We start from the raw sequence: 13,609 nt of genomic DNA, 5'->3' as shown, positions 1-13,609 counted from the left end.
TAGAAAAATAATTGTCTGTATTACATTTTTTTTTTTACAAGCATACTATTATGGTCTTGGAGACATAAGAGATTTAAAGGTAATTCTTACTATATGTAATTTCTATGTTTGGACCTAATGCCAATGTGAAATCCAACTCTGTTGTAGAGAGTAAAATCTTGAGCTCTGAAGTCAAATGTCTTACTCTGCCCTTTATTAGACAATGTGACAATAGGCAAATTACTTTCTCTAAAGCTCTGTTTCCTCATCTATAAAATACAAATAATAATATACCTATGGTGGTTGAGAGGATTAAACAAGATAATGTATTTAAAACACCAGCTGCTGCCACAAGGTAAGTCATCAGTATATGTTAACTGCTTGTTTTATTAAAGATCTAATGAGCACATTTAACATATCTGAAATTGTTTTATTTCTCAAAAGTTATACAAACTGGTTGTCAGCTCTAGAATCACCCAAGAAATGATAATATAATCTTTAAAAGAAAAAAAAGTTACAATGGAAACCTTCAAAGACAATAAAATGAGGCATAGTCAATAATTCTTATTGTCTAATACTATACTAATAATGTCCTCTCAATTACTAGTTTATAATTCCACTCAGATATGGTTTTCTAGTCTTTTGTAAATAATTATACAAATTGTAAATACCCTAAAGGATGCCTGATGATCCTTCTTATTAACGGATTGTCCCCTCTTTACTGCTGGCTGTCTACCTCCTAAGTACTCCAAACAAACAGAAAAGAAAATTGGGCACCCATGGCAAGTTAAAACATACAACTCAATGTATGAAGACTTGATTATAAATCACATAGCCCACATAGTGGGCCCACAAACCTCTATCATAGTTATCATTCTTCCCACATCTATATCTCACTCCATAATAGCTTAATAAAGCATCTGAGAAAGATTATATTAAAAGCTCCATAATAAAATAGAGCTACTATTTTATATTTCATTCTCCTTCTCAAAATTAAAGTCTAAAGATAAAATAAAGTATCAAGAATAGTGTTTCCCCAACTCTGTTCATCAAGAAGTGTTAATAGGTATTGTGTAAAGAAAGTGTTCAATGGTCAAATAAGTTTGGGGAATGATACATACTATATCCTTTGCTTAGAGAAATACAGTGTCCATTAGCATATTACTCTGAGAAGTCCTGTTTTAAAAAACAAACAAAATTGTTTAATTTTGTAAATCCAGGCATTTACCAAATTTATTTACCAGTGACAATTTTGGGGGAAACACCTATTAACACCTGATGGAATACTGTTGGGAAAACCCTAGAATAGAAAGTCTTGCCAAAACTCAAGGATAAGTGGATAGGTGATGACACAGGTGATTGCAAATGCATTTGGAAATTCTTTTATGATCTTCCCCAATTAAAAAACACAAGTTGATTTCATGATGGCTAATGACCGAAACTGACAAAGTGAGCACCAATGCTGAATAAACTGGTATGCCAATTTAACCAATAATCAAAAATTTATTAAGCTTTTTAGTGAGCTGGTAAATCCATCGGCTTCTGATTTTGGCAAGGCACTGTTATTCTTTCAAGCACTCAAGAATAGAATTAGTAGTGCATCAGTTTTTAGCCCAAACAAAGGATGGTTTAATAGCTTCAAGAAATGAACCAGTAAGCATAACATTGTACCCTTCAAGAGAAAAGTACAAATACTAATACTGGATCCCAAAAATTATATAGCAGAACTGGCAGAAGTCATCCAGGAAACAAGTTATGATCTAAATATAGTTCTCTGGAAGCGTTCATATATGGAGCAGTAAGTGTCAATGATGACAACATGTCTTCTCATAATAAGGGGGTTAAAAAGTGGAAATAAAGTTTGAAGAGAAAGAGGAAAACAAGATTCTAAGTCCTCAATCTTTTCTTTGTCAGTTCAAACTCATCTTTTTCCTTCCTCCTGATAACTCCCTTCAAAATCATTTCCATATCTACTCTTAGACCCTAAAATATCCATTTTTTTGGATATCCCACTCACCTTCTCTTTTTTCTCTCAAAACTAGGTTTCCTATTTCTAGCTGTCTTTCAGAATTTCCATTATTTATGAGCCACACCAACACCAAAGAAATAAGGAAAAGAAATGGAAATTTCACAAGTAATTCAACATAAAGTATAAGTTAATCATACTATTTGAAACAACTCTGCTTCCCTTGCAGACCAAATCTAAGTCATAATCAGTCTTTTAGCTAAGACAACATGAACAAGTAAGAACTAGTAAATCTCACCTGATGCTTCATATAATGATGCATATAGGGTGTCGCAATCTTAATAACTTTGAGGCAAAATGGACATAGCAAGTTCTTAGTGTTTTCATGGGATGTTCTAAAATGAGTTTCTACATCAGAAAATGATGAAGATCTAAAATTGCAAACCTAGAAATAGAAAGAAGGCTTAGTTTAACTTGAAAATTTATAACTGATAAGCAATTACAAAGTAACAACGATGGATCATTTGTTTAGAAAAGCACTATGTACTACCAATCCAGCTCTGATGCCTATACAACCAAGAATCCCACTAATTCAAATACCAAAAGATAATCTTTGAGACATAACTTTTATCTTTCAAATTTAAGGGGATGCTTCCCAAAACATAACTCAATTCCCTTCTTTTTATCAGATCTTTTTATCTATCACCTCCTATCTTGATTTGAATTTTCAAGCTCTGGTATCTCTTGTTCTGTAAAATGTTTTTTCTGCTATATAAAACAGCATTCTCCTTTAGACTGTAAATGGCCTCCAAGTCTACGACAGTGGCAATTTATCTTTTGCTTCCTTTCCCATTCCTTCAAATTCTCTAAAAACATAGTCTCAAAGCATTTGATAGGGTTCTTTGCAACTAATTGCATTTTGTATTTTTCTTGTATGCCCACATTTTCCCCTATATGATTAAATAAGTCCATATGTTTGTCTTTCTCTAGGAAGGCCTCTTTGTCCAGTAGAGGGGTGGGCAAACAACGGCCTGTGGACCAAATCCAGCTCACTGCCTATGCCTCATATAATGCATGAATTATGCCAAGGAACTTTCCACTGTAAATTATTTACAAGAAGGACGTTAATTTTAGTAACCAATTTTATCTAAATGGTTGAACTAACATAATACATAAAAAGCATATGAAATTCATATTTCAGCATCTATAAAAAAAGTTTTACTGGAACACAGACACTCCCATTCACTCACTTATTGTCTATGGCTGCCTTTGTGCTACAATAGCAGAGCTGATTAGTTGCAACAGGGATCATATAACACTCAAAGCCTTAAATATTTACCGTCTGGCCCTTTATAAAAAAATTTGATTTCTGGTCTAATAGGCTTAAATCTTATAACCAAAACAACAAACAAACAAACCAAACACTTAAGAAAACAATAAATTTTGAGTGTACCTGGCAGATATATGGCATTTCACCAGGTTTATGATTGTCCTTCATATGTTGCAAAAGAACATGTTCTGTTTCAAATGATAACTCACAGATTTTACAAATGGCTAAAAGGGAAAGGGAAAAGGTATGACAACATTTTAAGATATAAATATAAAAATTATATTTTATACATCGTATCAACAACAATAGTATTAGTAGTAGTGCTGGTGAACGGTTATATAGTTTAACTGTGTGGTAAGCACAGTTCTAAGTACTTTACCCACATTAACTCAATTCCTATAGCAACACTATAAGGAAGGTATTTCTATGATCCCCATTATTCAAGTACTAAGTAATGTGGTTGAAATCATGTAGCTATATTAAGAGGCAGATCTGGGATTTGGATCTAAGCTGTTAAGCTCTAAAATCTGTGATTTTAACTACAATTGTAGTTACTTTTCTTATTAAAGTTTAAATGAAGGACGCTGATACAGTATTTGAAAATAATGACGTGAGGCTCCTAATTTAGTCCCCCAAATATAAAGCACAGGTTATGCCAAGGCAGTTTTCATAAGGAATTATTTGCAAGAGGTACTTTAATCTTAGTAACTAACTTTATATAGAAGTTAAAAGTTAACTTTTCCAATTTCACCCTCAAATTCCAAAGTCTATTTCTTATTCTTATTGTTCTAACAGACTTCTAAGGTTTTCTCACAGTTTATATCATCAAAATCAATAATATTCAATATTTAAATGAAACTGTAACTCACTAGAAAATTCATGGGGGGTATGTGTACTTTCAATGTGACACTGCAGCTGAAACGGTGTGGGAAACTGGCGGTAGCAGTGCTGGCAGGTGGTGTGGTTTTCCCAGCTCTCACTGCTCTGCTTCTCAAGTTCCAAATGGTGTTTCATGTGGTTCATAAACCTATAAATGATTGTCAACAGGTGCAAAAATTCAGATTTAAAAACAAAAAGGAAATCTCACAAATAAGTATTTGAACCTAAATCTTAAAAATACAGGTATTACTCAAAATAAAATCTCAAAATTCTTAAAGTCCTCTAGAAAAGTATCTACTTCAAATAATCACGTGGCTAAACAAGCTTCTTTTCATCTTTGTTTTAAAAATAAGTCATTAATGTAATTAATCTGAAACATCACTAATTTAATATAACTCTTAATCATTATTTCAGATTATTTAAAATTTTTTTGGATAAAAGAGCAGGCTTCTTTTATACCTGAAATACTATTTACATTTTAGAGCAGAATACTGAAAGGAAAGAAACTCTACCACTAGAAGCAGCTACAGAGCCATGAGAGAAATCTTTTAAGGCCTTGAAGATATACAATAGATTCCAGCTGCTTAAAAGACGAATTACTGGTATTTTTACTTGTGTCTTTGTTTCTAAATGCATGTAATAGCAATTTTAATACCTACAATTACAAGAACCTTTTGTTTTATTTAATGATACTGGTTTACTGTTAGCAGAGACTGTTCATTTTAACTTGCAGACTATGCCCTTTGTAGGTAACGTCCATTTTTCAGTTTTACATTCTGCTATTTCAGCTTCCCTAGAAGGCTTCTTATGAGCAGGAACTATGACCTTCAATGGCAGAGACTGCAATATAAATAGGAATACCTATTTAAAAAATCTTACCGAAGAAGTTTTTTGCTGAATTTGAGAATAAAATTATTCAATCAAAACAATTTTCAGACTAGGTCAACTATTAATAATTATTCACTTTGAACCCCTAAAGTAAATAATCTTGAAACTAAGTGATAATGTCATCAATCTGGATAGCAATCATTATCAAGGTTATAATATATATCTTTTTCACACATTTACAACACTAATTCACTTTAGAATGCAGTTATGGTACACCTTGAAATATCTTTTCCTCCTTTCATGTTAACACCAGCTCTATAAACACCCGTAGAAAATCCTAGTATTGGTTATGTATTTACATAAAGATCATGAGACATTAAACTTTCAGCTCACAACTTTCAACACTTCAAGTCAATCAATATAAAATAATCCTTTAAACAGCTAGCTTCTGTCAATTATTAGATGATCCTCCATCAGGAGCTCATACTTCTCAAACCAATAGATGGAAACGAGGGAAACAAAAAAAGCAAACTTCAGCTGGGTGCAGTGGCTCATGCCTGTAAGCCTAGAATCCCGGGAGTCCGAGGTGGGAGGATTGCTTGAGCTCAGGAGTTCGAGACCAGCCTGAGCAAGAGTGAGACCCCATCTCTACTAAAAATAGAAAAAACTCTCCAGGTGTGGTGGCGTACGCCTGTAGTCCCAGCTACTCAGGAGGCTGAGGCAGGTGGATCACCTGAGCCCAGGAGTTTGAGGTTGCAGTGAGCTATGATGACATCACTGCACTCTAGCCGGGCTGACAGAGCGAGACTCTGTCTCCAAATAAAAAAAAAAAAAAGCAAACTTCTTACAAAGATGTTCACAGAACAAAATAAACCTAACTATTTTTAGTGACACTTGATGTAGAAAAAAAAAATGCCCTATCACAATGTTAATAGGGCACAGAGAAGAAAGATTGAGTTATCAATTTCTTACCATTCCCTAAAAACATCCAGTTGCCTTCCCAATTTATTGTTAAGGTAAAATATTATATAATATGTTTGACTTCTTTGGTCATGAGGTGTTTATCATTAAGGTACCTTTATTAAATTATCAATATTTTTAAAATGCTCAATTCCTGAATGTTATCCCAAATGCAGTTTGCTTAAAATGTCAATATATTCTGATAATCTAGACATATGTAACTGTCTTTGGAAATTAACAAAAAAGGAATTTCTCATTTCCATGTTTGACATTAAATGGGTTAATCTTAAAGGACAAGCCAAAAAACTACTGCTGAAAAAACTTGTAATATCATATGCACCATATTTAAGAACAACACGGAACTAAGTCAGCAAGCCACATTTCTATGCATTTTACCATAATTACTGACACAATTTTCTGATGTATTTTATTATTAAAATGGTAAAAATATAGGAATAAATGATAGAATTCTTTTGTAATACTGTTTCAGTGTTATATCTGAAAGCACAATTTTCTTTCTGTCAAACTAGCGGGATGCTTAGCTATTGATGGCTCTTAAAGCTTGATAAAAGAAGGTAAAGAAATAAGAAAACTCATACAAAATAAGATACATGAAAGAACTTTGAAAACTATAAAGCATTATCATAAAGAAACCATGAATAATTGTTACAGGAATATATCATAGCATATCTCAGCGTTTTTCTATGTTTCTTTTCTGGACCCAAGAACTCACAGGAAAATAAATAATTAAATTTTGGGCCCAGAAGTAATTATAGGTGCTTTAAAATGAGAATTATAGATGACAGCTATCATGAACAAACATAAAAAGGCATACATATATGTATATGCTTGTTTACATATGCACACACACAATGTACTTTGAAATGCACCTAAAAAATCAGATAGTTTGAAGGCAGGATAAAGAGATACATGATAAAGTAAGTATAGTAAAATATTAATGATACAAGGAAGGTGGTTAATGTACAAGTGTCCAATGTAAAATTTTGAAAACTTTGCTAAATATCTGAAAATTATTATAATAAAATGGTGGAAAAACAATCTTAATATATTACAAATATCAGGCTATACATATTATAAATATCTAGCCAATGAAAAATATCATTCAATATGCCATTACTTTGCTCTATTAATTACATAAGATGATAGCTTTGTAATATGCCATGTAACTCAAAGATTACAAAGTATAAGTTCCTAAAATTTAAACAGTTTATATATAAAATCTTTGAAATTCCATTGGGAATTAAATCTCTAGTTTTTAGAGGTGTTAATTTTTAAAATCAAAGCAGATATGTCTCCTAAAACTGGTACATCTCTAAAACAGATCACTTTTCCCACAAGGTAAATGTTCTAAAAATTATAAATATGAATTAAAAGCTTTGACCATTAAACAGATGAGTATGCAGGAGATCAAACTGGACAAACAAAGACGTAGCTCTTCTTGTGATGTGAAGAAAAACAAAATTCAAACACAGCTAGAAAATGAAAATTACTTAATAAAAATTCACATATCACTGTTAAAATAGAGAAAAATTCACTTTGTCTTACGTTAAAATAAACTTTGTCCTTTCTTAAGAGTAGATACAGGAGTCAAACTCTAAAATATAAGAAAGGACAAAAGCTTTTCAACAAGAAAATCTGCCTTTGTTGTTATAGTAGAAAATGTTAAAATCACTTATGTAGAATGGCACAGAAAAATGCAAGATAGAAATATACCATTTATATCTGCAGCATTATAATTTTCAAACATAAATAAAAATAAGTATTTACATACCTAATATTATTTTTTAGAATTTTCAAGCAACTGAAGCATTTAAAGGTTGTGTGAGTCTTCTGTTCTTCCTGGACATCTCCTTCATGTTTTCCATAATAAAAGTCATTAACTAACATGATCAATTTTCCTTTCTCTGAATCAACAGTTGTATTTTTATTTGCTGTACTTGAAAATTCTGTTTTAGCCAGTCCCAAGAAGTTATTTATCATGTCTGGACAACAATACTGAAAGAGAAAAAAATAGAAGCCTTATTTATTCTTTAAAAAAAATATGCACCAAAAAGTGAATCTGTGTTTACAGCTAAGGCCAGATAATGTAAAACTATGCTTGTTTATATATCTGGAAAAATAGTCACTAAAAATTTGTGATGCATATACAGATTTTATTTATCTTAATAAACAGAAAAAAAAAAAAACCATATAACCAAGGGTAAGCTATAGATCAAATAGCTTTTCTCTTGCAATTTAACTTTCCAGATGTAAATCTCTAATAAAAATGTGTTTGTTCCTTTACCAAAAATTATTCATTTCATACCTGTGTCAAGATATATAGAAAGGAAATGTAATTTTATGTGCCTTGATATATATTTACTTATCAAGTGATATACAAAATTTCATAAAGCCTGGCTGGAACTGGACTTTGAGCACAGCTAGCCTGTCATTCCACAGATATGAGGTACTAGAAAATGTATAGGACACAAAGAAAGAAGCATTAGTTACATCTTGAAAATTTCAACAGTTACATCTTGAAATCTAGAATGCTTATATATTGGAAGGGGAAATTTACCTCCTCATGAGTAAAATCAAGATGTCATAAACTAGTTCTAATATAGAATACTTTCATATATGAGCTTTTTAAAAAATAGGATATAACTATTTTATTTGTTATACATAATTTTCATTTGTAGTATTTCTCTAGGACAGTTTTCTCAGTGGGCAATCCAAGGAAGACCTGCATTAGAAAAGCCAGAAGTGCTTGTTTAAAATGCTAATTCCTGAGCCCCACTTCAGACCAACTAAATCACAATGTCTAGAGGCAGGGCCCACAAATCTATATTTTTTTAAACAAGTCACCCAGCTACATCTTTTGTAACTTAAATGCTACCTAACTGTTTCATTTGTTAAATTAGGAGCAACATAAGAAAGTTTGAAAACCTAAACACAACTCTATTCCATTTCTAAGATAACAACATCCACTTCCTCTCCTGCCACATGTGAAATGTCAGATCATTGATGAAACATCCTGTATTACATGGAAAGCTGGGCCTTTGATCCAAGACAGACCTAAAACATTTTGTTCAAGTTTACATTATACTTACTTTGTTTCACTTGTCAATTTTGAAATCTACAAAAGAAAAACACCCCCCCCCAAAAAAAATCTAAAATAGATCCAAAGGGAGGGAAGAAAAGAAAAACTAAATAAAATGGACCCTTAAAAAGTGACATAACTAACTTATGTTTAGGAGTTAAGGTTGCATCCCTAAGCAAAATTAGGATAAATACATTAGTTCTCAAATATAATATGATCCTTTTAGTCTTCACTCAGAATAAATTAAAAAAAAAGAAACTACAACAAAAAGGGAGATGAGAAAGGTTTTGCTATATACGTTTCTAGATTCCTCTTGAGATATATATAATATTTAACAGCTCAAACTTACGACAGTCAGATTATTTCTAAGGACTTTTACAAGGCCAAGTTCCTTCCAAAAAAATACTACCTTTTAAAGATAAATGGAGAAAAGAATGGTTTAGAGTAAATTCACCAGCATTATTAGAAAAGTTAGTCAAAATTTATGTTTTACTACTAATGATGTGCACCAGTGGCATCATTTTGATAAGTTAAAACTCTCCCATTATCTGCAACCTTCCTATAGGAAAGATCTCAAACAACAACACGGAAAAATTATAATGTGCAAAAACCACATAATACTGAAAAGTTTCCCTAATTAGAAATGTGGATAATCTTATGTCCCAAACATTAAATCTGGCTTTCAATAAAAGTTATTCTGAGTCATATTTGGCACTTGATTCTTTTCTGAAAACTACAAAATAATATATGGTAGAGTGTGCCACAAAGTTTATATTCCCCAGAAATACCAAATTTGGGATATCTATGAAAGTAAAGATTATCCTAAAATTCCCATCAATTATGATACACATAATAGATGACCAATTACTTGCTGTTCTTCTATTTTCTTTGTTTTAATATTAACTTAGAAAATTAAGATAGGATCAGATTTTAAAAATAAACACACAAACTTTGTTCACAGTGCCTTTTAACCAATGTTTCAGATCATTATAAAAGAGGTGAAGAATAAACACTGACAACCCAGAATGGACAATAAGATGTAGTAAATTAGAGTGGAGGGTTTAGTTAATTCAGAAGAAAGTAATGTATCCTACAGAAAATATCCAAACTACAAATAGCAACTTAAGAAATGAGAACTAAGCTTAGATTTAAAGAGTTACAGGAAGGCAGAATAAGCCATGGAGGGCATGGCTGAGCTACGGTCCAAGATCAACTGGTCATCTTTTATTCAGCTACTACTCCCTTTTGGTACTAGCCCTTCACTGCAACCCCTTCATTTATCCTTTATTTTCCTGGGTTAGCCATTCTGCAAATATTAAACACATACCTTTAATGCCATCTGCTCTAGTTTGACAAATTAGACACCATCTATACACCATTCTCATCCTCACTCCTCCCTGTACACAGACTATGTGTTGTTGCTTTGTTAGTGCCCTAAAAATTTAGGTAGTATTTTTCAGAGCAAAGGAGGTGGGATGCTATTTTTAAATAGTCAAATAGGACTTCTCATATGAATGGCCTACATCAGTCAACATTTTCCTCTTTTCCTCCTGGTATTTAACCAAAAGCCCCAACAACCAAATTCTACTATTTGATTTTCATTGAAACTAAAAGCCAAATAAAATCCATAGATGCCATAATAGATGAAAGCACTACTCAAAGCAGCCAACATTAGGCAAATGGCATTTAGTTGCAAATAAATCAGAGAAGGCAAGGGTAACAGATCTCAGAAAGTGTCAGTAAAAATATACATCCTAAAGTTGAAAGACATATCCTGAAGCATAAAGCTATATCCTTTGTTTGCAAAAGCAGGTACAGAAGCTGGGGCAGGAAGGATGACAGGAGAAGTACTCTAGACCTGGTCCAGTACAGAGAAGCAGCAAAGGCAATGCTACATAAGGAATGAGACACACAAGTCACACTTGCAGGAAGCCTTCTGCCCCGCAAAGAGTTGTACAAACCAGCTAGCAGGCTGTGAGACTGCCCTGGCAACCTAAGTTTCCTCCTAAAAGGAACCCTGTATAAAACAGCTAGCCAAAGAAAATCCAGCTTGTTCAACATGATAGTAATTCACACCTAAACAAAAAGATTTTATAATAAAAGAAGGCAAATAACATGAAAATGTAAAATTCTAACAAAAATACCAGAAATATGATGCCATGCAGCAGATGCAGATGTAAACAGTAGCCAAAATTTTTGCCACAAACTTCAAAAACATAATGAAGCAAATGTCTCTATTTGGAAGACCACAAATCAAGAACAGACGGTGAGACGATAAAAAGTCATAAAAGACTGGCAAAATCAAGAGAAAAAGTAGAGGAAAAAATAAAAACCCAAGAGATAAAGACAAATTACAAAGGAGTACAGTGGTGAACAGACATTGGAAAATAAAATAAAATAAAATAAAATAAAGGACACACAGGCTAGTAATAAGAAAAGCAAGTAAAAAAAATTTAAAGAGTAAAAAATGATTAAAAAGAAAATGACAGATATGCCAGGCAAAGAAGATCAGACAAATTCATATTAGAGATGTCATTGTATGGAACAAATATTGAAAAATAGAACCAAGAAAACTGTGCTAAAACAAAGGAAGACACAAATATACAGGTCGAAAGAACATGCTGTGTGCCAGAGAAGACAGATCCAAAATTCCCAGTACCGAGGTATATCACTGCAAAAGTATCAGTCTTTAAAACACAATCTTGTAAACAGCCAAAAAGATCAAATCACTTATAAGGGGCAAAATAATTCAGGTTTGTCCCAGATCCATCAATAGCAACATTTAATACTACAAAATGGGAGCTACAGCAACAAGATCCTCAAAGTGGGATCAATTTACTTTATATCTGGCCAAAGAGTCTTTCCAGAATGGGTCAAACTGCTTTGAACATGAAAGAACTCACAGAATGCTGTTCCCAGACTCTTCCTGGGGAAATAACTAGAGCATGAACTTCAGCCAAAGAGAAAAACAAAGAAACCATGACAATAGACTGGTGATGAACATTAAATAAATTTACTGTAGAAAAAGATGAAAACAAATGTGGAGAAAAGGTTAAGAAAACCTAATGTGATATTATATGCCCTGACAATGGAAAAATAATACAACCAACAAATAAAAACTAGGAGAGGGTAAAAGAACAATGAGTTAAGGAAATTCATAGATTGCCTGACATATGCTAGCAGCTCATCAAGAAATATTATTTAGAGCCACCAAATAAAGTAATATAGATATAAGCATTTTAAAACAAAGGTAAACACTTAAAAAATGTTGACTAAAATCAAGAAAGGGTGGATTAAGAATAGGAAGTTTAATGCTATTTTAATCAATCCTTACAGAAGAGAATAGTAGAGAACGGCCAAAGCAATAGAAGACTACTGAAGTTACATAATTTTAAAATTATAAAGATAACCAGGAGAAGAAAACTACAACTTTACTAAAAACCCAAACTACATACATATAAAGTAACCACATAGAGAAAAGCTTAAAATAAAGTAACCACATAGTGAAAAGCTTAAAAAAAATTGCAAGAGAACTAAGACCAATAAATCTATCCTATTGATGAATATAAACCCACTACTAAAATAAAAGAGATTTTTCATATAGTGTCATGAAGGAAAAATCAACTTTACTGAGAGCAAAGGGCACACCTAAAACAAAGTGATTCAACAGAGTTGACAATAAAAGGACAAAGAATATACCCAGGCAAATGGAAACCATAAAAGAAAAAGAAGAAAAACAGAGTTGTCAGCATAACATCAAAGTAGAATTTGGGCTAAAAGACACTAAAAATTAAGACCAGGCCGGGCGCGGTGGCTCACGCCTGTAATCCTAGCACTCTGGGAGGCCGAGGTGGGCGGATCGTTTGAGCTCAGGAGTTCGAGACCAGCCTGAGCAAGAGCGAGACCCCATCTCTACTAAAAACAGAAAGAAATTATACGGACAGCTAAAAATATATATAGAAAAAATTAGCCGGGCATGGTGGTGCATGCCTGTAGTCCCAACTACTCGGGAGGCTGAGGCAGTAGGATCCCTTGAGCCCAGGAGTTTGAGGTTGCTGTGAGCTAGGCTGACGCCACGGCACTCACTCTAGCCTGGGCAACAAAGTGAGACTCTGTCTCAAAAAAAAAAAAAAAAAAAAAGACCAAGAAAAGGATACTTCATCAAAATTCTAAAGAATGCCTTCACAATACAGTTATAAAAGTTAGATTCTTCTATATCATAAATAACAGCAACAACATTCAAACAAAATTGCAATATATCAAAGAGAATATTGATAATGAAAGATGTGAATTGTGATTCTAGTGTTCGTCAATCCAGGACAGATCAAGTAGACTAAATGTATTATAAGAGAAGATACACAAATCTAAACAATATAATTAATAAGCTAGGTTTGGTTGATAAATACTAAATTCCATACCCTAAGTGGGAAATAATAAACCTATTTTCAAGTTTCCACATAATAGTAAAGAAAATACCCCATATAGTTTTCAAAAAGGGGTAAAAAATATTTGTGAAAGATGGACTTTACCATTAAACAGACTGAGGTTTGAATTCTAGTTATGCTAA

At 32.6% G+C, this 13,609-nt stretch overlaps 1 protein-coding gene across 3 annotated transcripts in view; it reads right to left on the bottom strand.

Annotated features, from left to right (window-relative positions):
- The window catches only part of ZNF280D (zinc finger protein 280D), a 110,364-nt gene that overhangs the window by 47,204 nt on the left and 49,551 nt on the right, over positions 1-13,609 (bottom strand). For all 3 annotated transcript variants that reach the window (XM_069459494.1, XM_069459497.1, XM_069459504.1), the window contains 4 exons: positions 7,735-7,958; positions 4,145-4,302; positions 3,399-3,499; positions 2,244-2,390 (listed from right to left, as the gene is read on the bottom strand). In XM_069459494.1, coding sequence (XP_069315595.1) covers positions 2,244-2,390; positions 3,399-3,499; positions 4,145-4,302; positions 7,735-7,958 — 630 coding nt within the window. The remainder of the gene's footprint in view (positions 1-2,243; positions 2,391-3,398; positions 3,500-4,144; positions 4,303-7,734; positions 7,959-13,609) is intronic.

This window comes from Eulemur rufifrons, chromosome 2 (genome assembly GCF_041146395.1).
Source record: "Eulemur rufifrons isolate Redbay chromosome 2, OSU_ERuf_1, whole genome shotgun sequence".
Lineage (NCBI taxonomy): Eukaryota > Metazoa > Chordata > Mammalia > Primates > Lemuridae > Eulemur > Eulemur rufifrons.
The sequence above is the reverse complement of the archived record's forward strand: the minus strand, read 5'-3'. Positions and strand labels throughout refer to the sequence as shown.